The sequence below is a fragment of the Adelges cooleyi genome, unplaced genomic scaffold (assembly GCF_023614345.1).
Source record: "Adelges cooleyi isolate 19-005CV unplaced genomic scaffold, UGA_ACOO_1.1 ACOO_flye_CR_arks_rails_tigmint_CR_PRNA_30, whole genome shotgun sequence".
Taxonomy (NCBI): Eukaryota; Metazoa; Arthropoda; class Insecta; order Hemiptera; family Adelgidae; genus Adelges; species Adelges cooleyi.
The window spans coordinates 17,877,895-17,897,957 of NW_026095971.1; the positions used below are offsets into that span (position 1 = coordinate 17,877,895).

General features: G+C 30.5%; 1 protein-coding gene across 1 annotated transcript; it reads right to left on the minus strand.

The window, feature by feature from the left end:
• Nucleotides 1-615: 615 nt before the first annotated feature.
• LOC126838072 (neutral ceramidase) lies at nt 616-14,810 on the minus strand. Its single transcript, XM_050572179.1, has 12 exons — nt 14,640-14,810; nt 5,710-5,819; nt 5,159-5,302; nt 4,916-5,092; nt 4,178-4,305; nt 3,803-4,001; nt 3,507-3,713; nt 2,715-3,035; nt 2,432-2,656; nt 1,248-1,511; nt 993-1,108; nt 616-864 (listed from the first exon to the last, which is right to left on the minus strand). The coding sequence occupies exons 1-12, from the start codon at nt 14,641-14,643 to the stop codon at nt 678-680; spliced, it is 2,082 nt and encodes a 693-aa protein (XP_050428136.1). The 5' UTR covers nt 14,644-14,810; the 3' UTR covers nt 616-677.
• Between the last annotated feature and the right edge of the window lie 5,253 nt (nt 14,811-20,063).

Sequence of the window (20,063 nt, forward strand, 5' to 3'; positions counted from 1 at the left end):
AAATCAACAAATAGAGAAAACATGGATTATTGTCTAAAAATAAAATTTGTTTTTAATGAGTAAATTAACTTTTAATTTGGATAAATCCAATGTTGAAGAAAATATTATATTTTTTTAAGTCGGTTAAATTATAGCACTTTGACCTTTGAAAACTTAAATCATAAAACATGGTTCCAAAATTGATGAATTGTAAATCTCGACCAAATGAAAGAACTGGATTTTTGATGTATCATTTAGATACTCTGTTAGGTAACTCTTATACACTGTACCAATGTAAATCGTGTACAATTATGATTTTATTATAAAAATGCACATTGGACATTTTATGTACGTACTTCACCATAACATTTTAAGCTGTTAATTGCTATGTATGCCATTTCTTACTTCTATGATTTGAGTTCGACTTGGTTTTATGGCATATTTTATAACCATTTTCAGCTTTCTGGCCTGAAACCTTATTGCATAAAAGAAATATCTTTGGTCGACCGTATTCGATAGCTCAATGATTATCGTTTGGTATCAGCCAATGGCTCAATAATTTTAACTAAATTACAAAATACAATTTTCAAATTGTGATAATAAATACGTTTAGTTTTATGTCACCAGGAACCAAAATCAATAGTAAAAGTTTACATTGTTAAACATAAAGCAAGTAACACAATAAAGTACATTTTGTTTTATTTCTCTGTCACTTTGAATGTTTCTGTTGCTCCATAGTATCTTCCCAGTCTACCTCCACCCAAATATTTAAAGTGCCCAAAGTGCCTGATCCTGTAAATTCCAGCTGGTGTTCCTTCCGGAATGGTCCATTTAATTTCGGCCACACTAGTCGCCCAGAACCACGATTTAGTTTCCCAGGAAAACCTAATCAATAAAGAATACACCGAAGGTCGTGTAAGTACATAAAACAGTGAAGTCCAGACGAAGACATAAAATATAAACAAGCGAATACCGACAAAATATAATACATCGAATGGTTATTTCGCACTTACTCGGTTTCCCAATTAGCGTCTGTGGCTATTATATCCCATTTTGAATCGGATCCCATCCGCTCGACTGTTAAAAACGTCATCTCCAACATGGGGTTGTTTCTCGGATTACCGGCTACCTGTTAAAATCGGTGCATAAATACAATTTTCCTCACAACCGATAAATTCTTAACAATTTTTTTTAATTTATTTTCATTATGAATCTTGTGTACATGATAACTATTCATAATCAGGACAACATAATTGATGTTCACTTACAAATTTAACACTTATTGTATCTCCGGGGGTAGCCGAGTACGGGGGTTGTTTTATGCAGTCGCCGAATCCGTAGGGCGACAAAGGAGTGTCGTATATGACCGGCGGCAAAAACGAAACAACTTCGGACGTGAACACCGGTGCTTCGGGTCCACGCTGGAGAGTGACACCATCGGCTAACGCAATAGCTAGTTTCGCGTATTGCTTCAAATATATCGGTAACGTATGCGGCCCATAGATTGTAGACGCTCCTTCGTAACGCTGCAGCTGAATATTAAAATATACACCAACTGAGAAATTTATAACTAAATGTTATGTCATGAATATGTCTTAGGTCTTATGGCTTGTTACGTCGCTCGAGTTTGATCTAACCAACATCTAACCTAACTCTACCTTCCCGATAATGATAAGAGAATAGTGACAATGGCACAGAAGAGACAGTCAATGAGAAGTCGAAATTGGTAAAATTGTTAAGAGCATCAGTGTAGCCAGTAATTAATTAACCATTATTACTAATTATTCATTGCTTCCAAAACTGATTACACACATTTTTCGGCTATTTAAATCAACTAAAAAATGGTAATTATTTTCATACTACCTACCTATCCTGATTCTCCCACAAGTGTAGCAAATCTATCTCCCATAAGAATCCGTGTTATTCTTGAAAAGTATCTCTTCTGATTATTCTGTGATAATGGCTTTTGTAAGACATTAGTGATAAGATAGAAGGAAGGATAGAAAATTGTAGATGGAGGGAGGAGAGGAAGGGGAGGGAGAGGCAGTGGAAAAGAGATGGGCGGAGAAAAGAAGTTATTATTGATAAGAGATTATCGGTAAAAGAATCGACTGATTACAAAAAATTGGTCATTTGTTAATTAGATTAATTATACATTTTGCCATTTCATTTGTTATGTTAAATTTTCTTCTTTTCACGTACCATAGGACAAATTCATGGTCCAATGCATTTTCTTCAAAGGAAAATCTAACGAAGTTCTTATTTTTAATTTATACTACGCACAGAGTGTAAAATAATTTTAAAAAATCATCATAATCATAAACCCCGTTGAGTTAGCAGTGCTTTTTAAAATTATATATACATATATATATATACTACAAAAAAAAGTCATTGGTGCAATAACGTCATAATCATTTATACAGTACATGTATACATACTACGGTGTACTTACCTTGTATTCTTCAGGAGTGGTTACGTAATCGCTGTACGTGTTGCAGAGACCGGCTATAACTACGATGCACTTAAGGTCGTTGCACAGCTTATCGGCTACCACTTTTCTGAGTCGTCTGCCCGACATGGTAGTAAATTCGCCGGGAACACAAACGATTATTAGCTGACCTAGTATTGCCAGCTGGGTGGACACTATTTTCGGAGACCACGGCGAAGGGTAGTTGAACTGAAACATGATCACAGTCAATATGCATGATTCGATAGCACATGGTCATCCTGTTAACCTCTCCCGATGACAGCACTATTGACTTTTCGGCATGACACTCAATTTGTTCTGAGGTAGGCTTGGGAATAACGTTTGTGACCAAATTCCACAAGGGATTACTGGACATGGTTGAACCTTCTTCGAACGAGAACAGCCCAGGACCGTCTATAGTGCCCGAAGAAAACGTATGGCCCAACGCCGGACTACAGCCTCTGCCATTGATAAGCTCACCGGTGTACGGATCCGTGTACTCGACATTTTCTTTAGCCATGTTGACATATTGATGTATTGATCTCAATGGTCCCTTTATCTCAAATTCGGGTTTCTCATTCATCAGTTCCTGGTAGATTAGATAAGAGTAATTCGTTATTAGCTTTTGTACACTATATCTTATAGGTCAGTCGATAAAGAAAAAATAGCGGAAAAGATTTCCAAGCAAAATTGTTTTTTCAAAAGCCTTATTGATATAATATTATGTTGTACAACATACTAAACATTTTAAGTATGCCGAAGTTAAAACTATTTTTACTGTAAACTATCTGTTTTCGAAAAATAATATTAGATATATTTTTTTGTAGGAAATTGGTTTATAAGTATTTTCTGTTTGAAATTTGCAATATTTTTCAAGTTATTTGTAAAAGCTCAACGAAAAAAGCTCCAGATAATCGATGAGAGCATTTTGTATGTTGCTGTACATATTCTATCAATAAGACTTTTGAAAAAAAAATTTGGTTTGCCAATTTTTTCGCTGTTTTGCTAAAAAATGTATCTTAATTGACTGGCCTATTGTTTGTGCTACTCATATGCTCACAAACGCTTTTCCAAATAAACCCTCGGCTATCATTTTGGTGCTCTCTTTCATGTTTCTACCCGGTCCGGAAGCCACACACTGTTCATTGACTTCACACTGCGGTCCGGGTATGTCACACGGTTTTCCGGAGTTTTGGCATCGAGGCCCTCTCACGTTAGGTGACACATCCCCAAGATTAGATGAAGCAAATGCAGCAACAAACCTTCCCTAATTACCGGGACATCAGTTAGTTAATTCATTGTGAACCAATTATTATATTATTTACAAGTGGTAATGTTATGTTTAAAGTAGCTCACTTTCCCAATCAAACTGTCCGGGTTCATCCTCTGTTCGAACATCACCGAAGCGTAACCGAGGTTGTCCGATGACACAAGTCTGTTGCTATTATTCATACTGGTCGCATGAACTGCATACCAATTGATCACTCCAATGGGAGCTCCGAACTCGTTTTCAAACTTTACCTGCACCATGGTCTTATCGACGTTGTATTCGTATCTGCAAGACGGGATAAAACATTTAATATTCCATTGGTACATGCGCTAAAATCCATAATGATTAGCTATGAATACAAACAACAGAGCCAATAATTATAATATTAAATTGACGTGTTATTGCGTAGTGTTTTGGCACCGCTTCGGTAGTGATTTTAACACAAGGATGGATTTACTCACTCAGCTCGTTCCGCTTCCGGATTTTGCAAATATGACTGTGGACTTCTGCTAATAGATACCCCATGAAGTTCGCCTCTGTTGACGAATACGCGACCGTAGTCCAGTTTGTCGTGTGCACGCAGTATGCTCTGCCAATGAAAAGATATCAGTTTGATTTGTAGACATTTTATTTAACGGTTAACCGGTGTATACGAGCCAACTTAATAATTGCAATGCATGTGCCGAAAAGACACTTGAACTAGTTTGGGTTGATGTTTCAATATTAATGATTTTCCCAAATTGGCTGACAAATTTCTGGTGTGTATAACCGGTTTGATCTATCGTTGTAAATTGTCATGCGGGCTATATTATTACTAAGAAGCACCGAATTCAATATAATATGGAACGCTTATTCAGATTGAAAAATGTCTCGACCTGGGAGGCAGCCATTTTGTGTGTACCAGTTTTATACAAAATAAAAATGCCACGTTACTTTTCCATGATATATATTAAAAACGTTAGATTATGTGATGATAACACCGTCATATCACATACTATTTTCATATAGCCTGTGGTCATATAAATCATAGAAATGTTAGATTAGGTGATGATAACTCTGTTATATATATTTGATATCATAGACAAAACAATAACTGTTCACAAAATGGCAGACAACCATAACCAATATGCGTTCCATACAGTTCATTCAGTGCTAAGAAGTCTACGTGTTGAACGCTTTTGACCCGCATTTATACTAACCAACGTTATACCCTTTGCCAGAGAGATAAACGTAAGAGGCACGTAACCCCACGTGCTTATATCGAATAGTGTGTACAACATATGACCGCCAGGTGTCGAGTGAGTATGCGTCGATGAAAGCATCAAATTGTCCAAATTGTACAAGCCCGGTAATTTGGGTTTGAGGTTCTTCAGCACCTGCCAATTGAAAATCGAATTATGATACAGCTCTGATCAGAGAATATCATAGTTGCAATTACACACCTCGATTTTCATGTTATCGCCCAACATGGCCGAGTCGACACTGACAAAAGCTATCCTCGAATTTCCGTCTTCAATTATGAAGGCTCTAGAAAACTGGCGCAGATGAATTCCCATTCCTCTCTGATCCATTTTACCGTATCCCATCTGCGAATAAGCAATTAATAATAACGTTTTGTGCGGCTAACAATTAATGAAAGAGCACGTCCGAAAATTATCAGACAGACACTCTCCCACGGGGGATTAATGCTGAAAATTCATTATGTGGCATAGGACCGTTTTACTATTGTTCTGGAAGCAATTATTTAACTCGGCTGACTATATTGGAAGCGTTTTGTATAATGTGATACTAATAGCTATAAAATTATTATTATTATAAAATGTCTCACTTGCCACGTGACACAATCGTTTTCAAAAGTTGTGTAACATTATTTATTAATTTTACACGAATAAGCCTAAGAAATGTGTAATTTATAATTTATTTTATATATAGCTTGAGGAAAATAGAATAATCATTAACAAATATTAGTATTATTATTATTGGAAACACTTACGAAAGTAACACCGGCCGGTGGTCCAGTTACATCGGCAATGCCCACTCCAATCTTATACATTGCCTGAGCTGCCGTGATCCATAGTGACATCAAGAGTATGAGCCCGATTTCTGAAACATGTAGAAATTATTGCAACAAAAAGTATTACATTAAAATAATAACTTATCGATATTAATCTTCTCTTTTTATGACTATTTACATGAATTTTGTGTCAAAAAAAAAAATGTTTTACAATTGCGATAAGTATTTTGTTTTTAATAGCTATTTATACTTACATAGTGTACAGTTTTAAACTTTAACCACAGAATAGACTAAATTTAATCTATTCTACGCTTAAACATTTTTTTAAAAATCCCATATAATAATGCAATGACATTTTAACCTTTCAAACGTCGTTCCTCTAAAATTATTAAAAATGCACTTATCACGACAGGTGGTCTGACATCTGTGCTCTATGGCATCGAATTTTAATTTTCATGGGTTTAGTATGTAAATGCTCTAGTAGCTTAATGACCTAGTAGTAATGCTAAGTGTTTATTAATATGTATATATATATATTTTTTATTTTTTGTATAGTGTTCATTTTAAACATTTTATTTATTAACCAACGTTTTAAGAATTGTAGGAGGACGTTATGCCGTCTAATTTATGTTCGTATGTTCAAATTTATAAAATCGCTCATTTCATGGGCGCAACTAGCCGTGAATTCTTAAGGACCTGAAGCTCGGCTGTAATAAAAAAATTCTCTTAAGAATAACTCTTAGGGCTATGATATAATATACAGTAAAAATATTTTATAAACTTTTCTTATTGGATATAAAATTCTATCCAGTTTTCTTTTGTAAATTTAATAACAATATCCTTCACAGTTACCACGTTCTTTACTACATTTATTTCATATTTAAAATTTTCCTTAGTTTTTATTATTCATAATATTTCTACATTTTTTTTTTTTTTATTAGCCAGTCAGGATTTTCCGCTAATAATTGCGCATTTTAGCATTAGCTAATACATTGCAAAGTGCGCGATATCATTTTATTATATATTTAATTTAATAGATACTAAGAAGAACGTTTTTTTTTTTAATATAGACAATGACATACCAATTGAGATCGATAATAACAACCAAAAAAGACAAACCATTATAAAATCGCCTCGAAGCTACTATTATGTGAGTACCAAATCGTTTCATTGAAATTATTTAATCAATTTTAATTTGTAGTTTGGTAACTGTAGTAGTCAGCCGCTCGCGGCATTAAGTCTATTACAAAAACAATTGATCGTTTTATCATTCAACGATATCTTTCTATTAAATCTATTGTTATTTGTTACCGATTTTAAGCTATTAATCGTACTTCAGTTACCTTAGCCATATAAAAACTCATAAAATATATGTATAAAATTACAATTAGGTATCATATGGGTCGTTCATTGTAAAAGTGGTGTAACGCCAAATTTTCAAAATATACATGTTATTGCTTAATGGAGTCACATTTAGTCGTTGGTATATTTCATTATAAAAGAGAAGCTACTCCAATAATTGCAAAAATAAAATAAAAATTGGAAAACATTGAACGAATACTTGTATTGTTTTACCTACACATTAATTTTCAGAAAGCTCGTTATTTCAAAATTCAATTACAAGGAGATAGTTCACTTTTACAATGAACGACACATGCGCGTATGATATTTTATTGTTAGGTACTTATTGTAGTACAGAAAGCTTTTTTTTTTATTATTGACAATGACAAAATAGAAAGCTAGTTGTAAATTTACTGCATAATCTATAGGCTTTAGGTATCCCGAAGGACACACTTATTTGGATAATTAATATGGATTGTTTTCAATAATATCATAGTCTTCCTGCGTTTACGGTGTTCGAATTATTATTATTTGGCGGAAGTAGCACAATTTGAATTTTGCAATGTCAAGGCCATTCGCGTGTCGACTGTGTACCATACCGATAATATCGGTAAAAGTGAACAACTGAAAACGATAGTGATCGTATGTCCGCCGGAAGTAATTTATGTTTTTGATATTATTATTATTTAGGTATGCATATATTGATGTGCATGGTTCGTGAGTGTACGCTAGATGCATGGTAATGGATGCATTAATTAAACAATATACCTGGTTGTCTACAATAGATATAATAATATTAATTAATAATTATACCTGTGTTTTTTATTCAAGTGCGAATTTAACAGCAATACCTTCACCTAACTATAGCAATAACTGTCGTTTTCCTTATAAAACCTTAATGTATAATAATATATTTTATATAAAATGTATTAAATTAAATAGTATGATAATAACATGAATATAATATCATATTATATGTATAATAATTATAATTAATTTTGCGCATACGGCATAACTTTTAAAATTATAATGAATCATTTTAATTAAATATTACTTAAATAATTATTATAAAATATATTAGGATTTATGTACATAGTTTATTATTCGCAGTATAAAACAAAAATGATACACTACATATTCCACGAAACAATGTTGTGTGCCATATTGTGTGGAAATTACTAGATCATACTTTCTTTTAAAAGCTTTAGTGTTATAATAACATAGTATATTGTGTATTATTATTATACCTACTTGTTTTATGGTTGTGTTTTTAAACCGAAAATGAAAAATAATATCTACGTTACAGTATAACATGATACTATAGGCGTTCTTTTGTTACACACCGAGTTGAAATTTATTATAAAAATATTATATTGTATAGGCACAAGCGTAAAATTTGTATAGAAGCTACGTGACGTTGGGGGGGAAGGTTATTCCTATTATTGTTAGGGCTCGGAATAGTTTATTCACTTGAAAGTTTTTACTAAATAGTCCGAAAAAAGCTACAAATGTAATTTGCATTTAAAAATGTTAATTCAAATATTTGTATTGCTTATTTTAACATATAATTCGAGATTTTTTTATAGTTCTTTACATGACAATTTAAAATATTTTTTAGAAAAATACAGAATTTTATTATAGCAAAAATTAACATAATCAAATGAAAAAGAAAAAGTTGCCAGTTTTTTGTTTGTACAATTTGTTTTTTTCGTTTTTTCTTTAAAGTATTAGTTTTATTTATTTCTCCATAAAACGCTTTATTGTTAATACACAGAGCTCTTCAATTACATCGTAATGTTTAAGGATAACTGAATTTAGTTAAGTGACTCACCAATTGACAAAAAATCCGTTAATTAACAATTATGTAAGTTGTCTAAACAGAAGGACAATTAATTAAAAATTAATTCAATAGTCTTATTTCTAAACTAAAGAGTCAAATTCCTTTAATCACAGTTTACACTTCATTCGCATTTACTTGGCGGCGATTGTTAAATTAATGTTTATTCTAACTAAAGAAGATATTAAAACTGTCTTTAAATCAGTCTTATAGATGAATGATGAACGCATTATACATTAGAATGATAAACTTACATTCGATAAACTGAAAAAAAATTATTAAGCGAGGACCTGCCTTGATAAAAAAATATTATAATATAGTAAGTAAATATTGTAAGAATTTTCTAATCACATAAAGTGTTTTTTTAATAGACTTCATTTTGTTGTTGATTAAATAAAAGACTGTTAGATTCTTACGCTTGTTTTTTATATTTTAATTTTATTCCACGAAAGTGTGATGTATTTTTATTTTACATTCACTCATCATTCATCCCAGACCGTGACGGTTCATTATTATATTTTATCAGAATTTTTGTTGTATGATCTGTTAACCGCGTGCTATACAACATGGGCCTAAAAAACGTTTGGGTACAACAGGTGTCTTTGTTACCGATTAAGACGGTTCAAGAATAATTGCATGCGTTAGACGAGCGTAGGATCCATGATATGTCTGAGAAATGTTGGGAAGGACACAGGTAAAGGCTTTAAATTGAAAAGAATGCGACGAAAAGAAAGAAAAATACAAATAATATCGTCGCTAGAGGCTAAAATAACATAACCATTGACAAAAACCAACAAGCAAGTACTTTATAGTACTTAAATAAGTATAGCATTTAACATTTTTTTTAGCTTTTCATTCGGAATTAACTTATACGGGCGGAAACTGAAATCAAAATATATTTTGCCATATTATTGAAGTCTGCTACCAAAAATGTCATTATTACATTTATTTATAAGGAACATAATAAGTTTTTTTTTTTTTTATTAAAAATAAAAGAGATTGTGAGACGTTTCTGCTAAGCACACAATAATAGCTATTCCTAATTACTGGAAAAGGAAGACGAAGAATGAGAATTGAACAATAAAATTTTTTTCATAAGAAAATTAAAGAATGAAGTTAATGTGTATATTGTGGGAATGTACTGAAATTTGTCTGCGATATTTGATAAAATGATACTGGAAGACTTTGTAGCGTATATAGACTTAGTGACAGGATAAACATGATATCTACCTGTTAATAATAATTGTCAAAATACTAACATGTTCATGCCTCGCAGAGAATAATTTCAATACACGTTGTTTTCATCTGATATTACTGACAATAAGTACCGTGTTAATTATTTTTTGAGAGACCAACAGTTCTACCTAGGTAAAATAGTATACTAAAATTAAAACTTCTCCAGTGACTGTATAGTCTCACAAAGTCAACACTCAAATGAAGAAAGTAAAATTGTATTATGTTCAAATAATTACAGATGTCACTTATAATAAAGACCTACGGGCTACGGGATATATGTAACCATTGAATTTTATAAATGCATTATATTCCTCGGCATGAGATCATTCTTCTGTGAAACGAAGTGTCATATTTGCGCGGCTCAGGTGAATTCTTATTACTATTCAAACAACGCTGTGCATAATATGATATGTGTCAAAACGTTGTCTTAACTTAGGTACTTCGTACATCATAATTCTAACTAATTGCTAAAGAAATTATACTTTGCACGCGTATTACAATAATAGAAAAGACGTTAAATATAAATAATGCAATATGTAATTCTAACACATAAACAAGTTTTTGAATATAATAACATGAATTAACAGAAAGTCTGTACATATTTTACTCATTAAAATATATATATATATATATATATATATATTATTTTAACATGAAACGTTCGATAATTTGTAATATAAATGTGTAACTTTCGAAAATATTAAACTTTTACTATTATAACGAATTACATTGCACCGATTATTTCTTTAATTTAAAAACATTTAAACATACCCTTATAATTCATAGAGTAATAATTTAAAGAGATGTTCTGACATACAATAGCTTGTATGCAATATAGTGAATCAAACAGAAGAATTAAAACCAGTACGACCACACAAAAGAAAACAATTTTCTTTGTAGAGCAGTTGGTCCTCTATATGACAAAATAAGTTTTTTACTACTTATCTCGAAATATTGTTTTTTTTGTCAAGATCTGTCATCATTGACGTTTTATCACCATAGTGTATTAAACCATATTCTTTTCTTCTGACTAGGCAAACTGAATTTAGTCTTTCTTTTTGCGTCACATTAAAACTACAATAGCTGCCCCTTGATATAATTTCTATTCCCAAGGGCGGTAATTGAACGTTAGATATCATGGAACTACTATTAAAATGAAATTATGTTCTAGTGTATATTACATTGTACATTACTGTTAATCTAGAATAGGCCTAAAGAGAATCGACAAGAACCGAGGACAACCTAATAGTTTTTTTTCGAGTAAAATACAAAAATAAATTAAGTCCTAATTACCTAACTTTTTAAAACATTACCGGCAAATAACAATAACACTTTTTATGTAACGATCAAAATATTGAAAATTATTTGTATTTGTAATATATTTCTTGAAATTGTGTACTCAGTAACGCCACACCACTTATTTATTACGGGGTAATATACAGGCGCTTTTTGAAAAAAAATTGTATAGAGAGCTTTAATTATTAATAATCATTACTTACATTAAATTATTATTTAATGTAAGTAATGATTATTCGATAGCCAGTTTTGAATAAGTACTTCTTAAGTTATTTGCATTTAAATTTATAGACGGAGGCGTAATATATAAAAAAATAAACATTGCACTCCACTCCTTACTTCGTCAATAACTTTAAATGCCAATAACCCGAGAAGTATTAACTCAAAACAGATTTTCGACTAGTCATAATTTGCATTACATCATTCCGCTTTAAATATTGGTAAATTATAGGTATTTGTTAAATATATTGGTACCTATTTGTTTTTAAAAGGTTACTCTATTGAACTATAGTATATAATAATATTAACTTGAACAATACAAACTAGTTTGAATGATTTAATGTAATAACTATTTTATTTGAAATATTTATAACTAAAATAGTTACATCATAGAAACTGCACGGTAACAGTTTATTAACCCTGTGAGTTCAATCTAATTTTTCAAAAAATTTAATTTTTAAGTTCCCGCCACTTCTGGAAAATAGGTTAATGCTATTATACTCGTATGTTTGCAAAGTTGAAACTAATTCGACTGTTTTATCACAGAATTATAGAGAGATGCAATTTTAATTTGAAAAATATACTTATTATTTTGGAGTTTTTTTTCAATTTTGAAGAACAAATAGTGAATTTTTCACATTTTGGGTATGATGTCTGATCTATAGCCTTTCTACACAATACAATCAGATTTTAATGAAACATAAAAAAATTAAACAATTTTTTTATTTTACAGTAGAAAATATACACGTGTGTGTTGTGTGTGTATCTAACTGATACACGGTAATTAAACCCTAGCCGATAAAGTATAAAAGAATTCTTTGGAAATACAAATTCCATCATGTCATGGCCTTAACTCTTCAAAACCGGTTGCGTTAAAAAAAAATCAACATTAATCCATCGAGTGAGGATCGTATGATTTATTATTAAATTCGATTAAGGCTTATGTTTCAATAAAAATAAACCGACAAGGTTAAAATTTGTTGGCTGCAAAACTTTATAGAAAGTACTTATTATCAATATCGTAGGTCAAATATTTGATTTTGTTATTTAATATATGCAAATAAATGTTTTTGCAATATAGGCATATTATGTAAATGTATCTTATACAGTAGTCGTAGAATGTTTAGTTGTTAAAATATATTGTTACATTTCACACTTGTAAATACTTGAGTAAACGTAGCATTGGAGACTGGAGTACATACTAGACACTATAGATTAATCCTTGGTTAAGATACTTTATCATACTGATAATGAACCTACGTTGTTTATTAAGTCACACAGTAGGTCATATTTCTGTCTTAATGTGTGTATTTTAGCAGCTCTTTCTGACTATATTTATGAGCAACGAATACTTATAGGCTACGCTTGTCTTGTGCATGTAATTACTAATTAGCTAAAATTATAATCGTGGATGTGCGTGAATACCAAGATATTGTGCCATAGAATATCATTTTTTTTGAAAACAAAAATAATATTCATAATATAACTTAAAATCTAGCGGTTGGGAAATAAACAGTTTTTGTGTACTTTCAAAAAAAAAATGTAAAACTACATTTTTAGAAAGTGACATAAGATAGAGTTTAAAATCCATTGTTATAAAAAAAGTTTTAGAAAAAGAAATAGTTAACATTTATTATATAACAATTATAGGCAATATAACTGAAAGTTCTAGCATCATAAATACTTAAAGTCCATAATTCAGGAAGGTGATCATAAATCTAACATTACATTTTCTTAATTCTTTGGTATTTACAAATCCGACAAGTAAACAAATGATAAATACTAGTATTTATCTGTTTCCTATAATTTAAATTGATCAGTCCTATTGATGAACAAAAACTGATCAGACCAAACTGTTTCATCGCCATTTTCAATAGTCATTACATGACAGGTTTAGGTAATCAGTGCTCCGGGTCCGAGTTTTCACGACTTTAGGTCATAATGACTTAGGGTCCTCTGTAATCTCCCCAACGTGTCCCCTTTCAGCTTTCTTCATTCCTCAAAGCCCTACCGATTATCTAAATAATAAACCTATAGCTCGTTGCACGAGATAAGCCAATCTGGACTAATTTCTCCTTGAATAAATTATCTAATAAACGTATACAAACAGTTCAATATGTACAATACACTCTACTTTTAATTTTGTCCTACTGTCCGTTCAATGTAATAAATAAATAAACTATTTTATTTGGAAATCCAAAAAGTTAAAATGCCAATTACCATTAGTTGATAAAATAGAAATAATCGCTTGCCAAGTCAAAGTTCAAATGAAGACTTTTTTGATTTTTAATTTTTGAAGAATTATTTAAATTGTATTTTTTATCATTGGGCAGTTTATTCAAAAAGTATGAAAATTGAAGAGGAAAAATATGTTTTAATGATATACAATTTTAAAGCTCTGTAGCGAATGAATTATACAACATCAAAAAGAGTTCCAAAAAGCTTCGCTGCACTTCTACATGTCGAGGTGATTCTAATAAGGTTTTAAATAACAAAATCCGTTAATCTATTTCAGAGATTTGCGTGGCTAAAGAAAAAAGTAGCTAAAATTGAAAATTTTCTTAATTTTAAAAAACGTCATTCGATGATTAAACATTTTTTTTTTCTTCGTATTATGTATCTTCTCTGCAAGCTCTTTCTAATGAGCTTCGATTCAACTTTCTGCCTCTTACAGTTTAAGAGAAAGCGTTTATAAGATGTATAACACACAGACTTTTTTCAAATTCAAATAATTATACCGCATGGGTATGAATACGATCCATCTGTATATTATCTTAAATTGAAGCTAAGACAAATATCTACCTTCCCACTGTTAGTGTGTAACATTTTGTTTTTTTCTTATTCACAACAAGCTCTTAATGTAAACAATACATTTTTTTTTTCATTCCAAATAAGAAGTTGTTAAAAAACAAATACCGTTATAATTATTGTTAAATTCTGAATGTCATTCGACGGGGTAGTTACAGTACCGAACACTTACTCATGATTGATTCGTTCGATGGTGGTGGTTTGTGATGATTTTAAAATTTCATAGCGAGGTTTCCGTTTTCATTAAACCGCACACACACACTACAAACGCATACAGAACGAGTGAAGGTTAAAAAACTACGTGTTTCGTGTCCCGCAGCCGGTTGTAATCTGCCGTTGCCGGCCGGCGATCTCATGACTGATGAACGGACATTAAAGATACCCCACTTATAATGGTAACCATTAAAAAATGTATGTATAATAATAATAATACAAACTATTTGTTTTTTTTTTTTGTTCCAATTCAACCGAATCGCCAACGTAAGTGTGCTATCAACTCGTGTTCAAATCAAGTTCACAGATCTACTTACATACCGTTTTAAGTAATAGATAAGTATCAGGTACCACATACAGTGCAAAATATTTTATCCTCTCGAAACTCGGTTGAATGATAACAGTTCGTTGTGCCGTATCGTTATTATAGCATGAGCATAATATTTTTATCGAATGCCATAAACTATAATATTAACATGGATATTATTAGGGTTTCGGGCTCGACAGACAACCGAAATTTTCGACACATTTTATGTCACAAAGTGACGTCATTCGATGACTGAGACTGGTGTGTTTAGCGCGACCGGTTCACGGTTCGATCCCCGGCCGTGATTCTAAACTTTTTGCATTTTTCCGACCGGTTATTTTCGAATTATTATAAACTCAAAATTATCTCTTATTAATACTAACAACATTTAATATTCGTATTGCGAGTCATTGATCACATGACGCGTATTTAGGCAGGTAGCTACTTCAAGCAAAAAACATCTGTGATTCAATGTTTTTCCGCACAGCGAAGAAATGAGCTTTTTTTTTTAAGAAATACATTACAAAAAAAAAAATAAGATATATTTGAAGGGCTGCGGGGAAAAAAGATCAATGACAATTTTTTTTTGAAAATTAGATTTTGGTATAACATTATTTGTATTAACGTATTGTATCTTTTATGCGCTCGAAACAGAGAAAAAACAGATTAGTCGAGAATAACGACCGCCGAAAGGTTAGGCATACAGGCAAAATGTACTACGTTTTGAAATAAAAAACATGATTTTCTCAGAATGAAAAAAAATTTACATTGATCTTTTTTTCCAGCATCCCTTCAATTGTCTATTATACTAATAACTTTGTTCTGATCGAATTTTTATTTGTATTGAGAAATTTTAACCGGTTCTCGCGGTTTGAACCATTTTCAGTCTGTCTTTGTTTTTAATATTAACGTTTGTCTTATTAGTATGTTAAACATTTTGTTTTTTATATGGCTTATTAAACATTTACAAGTTTTTAAAAACTTCCCCCAGGTAAGTTTGATCAGAACGTGATTCTTTGTAACCAGAATGTGGACATCCACGAAAGAATATTTTTTACAATATTTAATTTTTAAACAGCTAGTTTACTTCAATCATTGCAGAAAGAAATATTTAGTCTTATGTAGTAGGAACCCACTATTTTTAGCCTTGATTTTGGTTTTTAGTGTTTGTAACAAAACGTCTGCGACCATGTTCTCCTCGTTATTTGTTATGAATATTGCAAAATATATATACATGCATAAATTAGTTACTTTTGTTTATACTATATTATAATATGGTAGTATAATATATTGTATTATATTATATGTATTCCATTTTAACATAATATTGTTTTTTCCAATGTTTTATCAGTTTGGTAAGATTCCCATTCCCTTATTATGTTTCCCATCATCGTCAAATGTAAACTTAGTGTTAATTAGTCAACACGCTTGATTATATTGTATTAAACAATTATATTTAAATTATTTTCGACAACACCATTAAAAATAACTCGTAATTAATTTACAGCGTAAAGGACTGTGATGTTAAAAATGTTTTACAGTAGGTAAGTTGTTGAATAACAACGAGCGAAGAATATTAATCACATCAGTTGACATTCAATGTTAATGGCAATTCGATTTTTTATAACCTACAGTCCATGCTAGGTATAATATATTATATTGTGTACAACGTATATAGAATGTAAATAGAGAGTATTATAACAGTCTGATATACCTACAAATATTATACAATATGCAAATATGTTAGATCATCTTGATGCACTTTATATTATCATACATGCTCAATTAGTAATTTGTATTGTTAAGCCCTTAGTTCTCAACACTTACTATAACAGCTATATATTTTTTCATTGTTCATTACTTTAGGTATAAAAAAATACTAATAGTAAAAATGTTTTTCTTAAATCAAATAATTCAAAATTAATTTTACTACAACAAAATTTCTAATTTTTCAAATTTTCAACACCGATTCTTCACATTTTGAGCAATATTATTTTTATAAAACTATCAATAATTTAATTAGAGGGATTCAGGGATGGGGAAATAAATATTATATCACATTTAAATACATATGTTGAGGTTTAAATTTAAAAAAATATAAAATCTCTAAGAACCCCTAAGAAATGTTTCTACGCCATTATAATATGTAACTAAAGTAGAATTTCTGTAATTACGTGATATTTATCATTTTTTTAATTTTTAAAAATAATATAATTAAAAATTCAAACACTTACTTGATACAGTATTTTTATTTATCTAAAAAAAATATATATATTCATGTACTGATATAGCCATAATAACTAAAATGTATAATACACGTGTCCAGCAGTGATGCAATTAAATTCAACAATCTGAATAAGTCTTCCCCATTTTATCGGCTACATACTACTTGCATCCCAAAAAATCTCACCTACCTACTGATTATAATCTCAGACGCAAGTAGTATGCACCGGTCTAACCTACCCAGTATTTAATTAAATAAACTAAACTCCGAATTTTACATGACTCTTTTGATATAGTGCTATTTAATGGTGAAAATATTAACAGATTTTATTTCTAGACCACGGTTTATATTGTTTAGATTACATTATGGTTTTACTTTGTTCCCTTATTATAATACATATTTTAATGCTTATGACCTTTGTAGTTTTGTTTTTACTTAGCTATCATTTACCTACACTTACCTAAGTGTTTTCGTTTAAATATCAGAAGTTTCTTTTTGTATAGAAATAAAAATGACACTCATTATTCCAGTACAAATTCCAGTATAAAGTGTTAATATATTCGTAATATAATAAAACTGATTAAAACACAAAGATATTATTATATAATATAAAATTATAATACAATAATTGTAATCCGTAACGAGACGGCACCTGACCACAGATAACGTCATGTTAGTTTTGGACTTATCAAACAGTCCATATGAGTTGTTTCTAATTATCTAGCAACGATTAACAACTAGCTGAAGCATGTTATAACAAAGTTGATAACAATAATTATCAAAGTAAATCGAAAACATTAATTAACTATAGTGTATACGGCCGTTTACGCGTGACCGTCCAACGGATATGGAAACTAAGTTTTATGTATTTTGTACTTAATGACTTTTTGTCGATAATCTTAAGCTTCTTTCGCCAGGTCTACCCCTCATATATATATATATATTTATTTGTTTAACACGCAGGCAGGGTTCGCAAACGCAGCCGTTACATTGCCCAGGGCATTTAACACAATATTTGGAATTTGCTAGGAAAAACATCTTTAAAGTATTGTTTGTCAAGTATATTTAATATACTAACCAAATTTGTGTGTGGGGCTTTCTTATAGATTTAGAATCCCAGGCCCTCTAGTTGTTCAAAGTTTTGCGCTGACATAATTGACACATTCTTATACACGAAGGAAACAGGTAAAAGGGTATTTGTCCATTTATGACAGTTTTTCAGAAGAGCAAAAACAAAATTGCTTTACGCGAACAAATCTATGTGTTAGTGGAAGTTGTTAGATGTGTTAGTGAAGTTAGCCCCACTGTAACCTCTCTTTCACCAAATGGATATGAAAATTCGACAGTAGGTAGCCCAAATGTACCATTGAATGGTACCATTACATCAAAATTGAAAAAAAAGGACAAACACCCTTCTTCTCCTGTGTTCTGCATTTATATATATAACAATGAAACATCTGAATATTATACATATACACATATGCATATATCAAACGTGACCGGCGAACCGATGACGCGGAATCGTGTCATGAAATTGTCTACTCAAATTTTGGAATGGCCATATTAAAACGTTGTAAACTAATACAGTGATCACTCTGTAAATGTTATATTACTGCGGCGTTTATTTTCCAAATTGCTGATTAGATATCTCATACTACAAAATATATTTTGTAATGTAAAATATCAATACACAACGTTTGTTTTTAGTTTCGACAGTCCATAGTAATTAAATTGGATAGTTTTAACTAAGAGCTTTATTTACCCACATATTTACAAAATTAAAGTGTTTAGAATCTACAACTTAATTTATTTTGAATTTATAACCTCGAATATAGTCAACAATAATAGTAATTCTATATAATATAATTTATAACATGTCGGTAAATTGTAGATTATATTAACGAATGAATTTTGTAGAATAAGTTAGTTAGTTATTAGAGTGTTATTAAATTACTATTTTATTTGAATTGTAATTTTTATACTTCCATTTTTTAAAGAAAAGCATGTAATTATTGTAATTGAGAAAGATCTATTAGTATGAGAATATTATATTATTTTTGATGTCGGAATAACGGACATTCCTTAATTTTAAAGTTAAATAATACTTGTCTAATTTGAATATTTTTCAATATTTTTGAATAATTTACAGTCGATAAAATAGTTTAAACTGCAAAAAAGTTTTTCTTGAGACGTGACAGGTAATTTATTTTTTTAAATTATAACTTTGAATTGTGAGTTTTGACAAATTATTTTTATTGTTTTTCTTAAATTGGTTTTTGTTCGAGCAAATGCCGCCAGGTGTGCCACAAATGTAGCTGGCGGTAATAAGAAATTATATTTTACTAAAAAATGTCTCAGTAGATGGAAGTTTTACAGAAACTGAGCGGTCAGATTGTGTCAAAGAGTTGATTTACATATTTTCACAAGTTTTTTTCGCTCAAATGTTTTGCAACGAAGATTTTCGGTTGATGAAATACGTATAATTCAATGACCTAGTTGTAGATAAAGTCTTAATACTTAACTTTATTTCTTAGGTAAACATGCGCTAAAACCTTTCAATTTCACAGAAACTCGAGTCTCCCGAAACATGTTTCTTCAGAGATGAAATGAGCATGTTCAGTATATTTTTTGGGCACACGTATAATTTCCAACATAAATTGCTCTTTCTTTATAAACTGTACATGAAACAGTTTAATTGTAACTAAGAAATATGTTAACTTACTCTGATATTATATTTATTTTAAATTAAAATTCATTCTGGTAATAAAAGGGTTAAGAAAATGTCACATGTATTAAGGAAATACGGTGTGAAAGGAAGGAAAATATGGTGATATTAAAAGGTGTATAAGGTG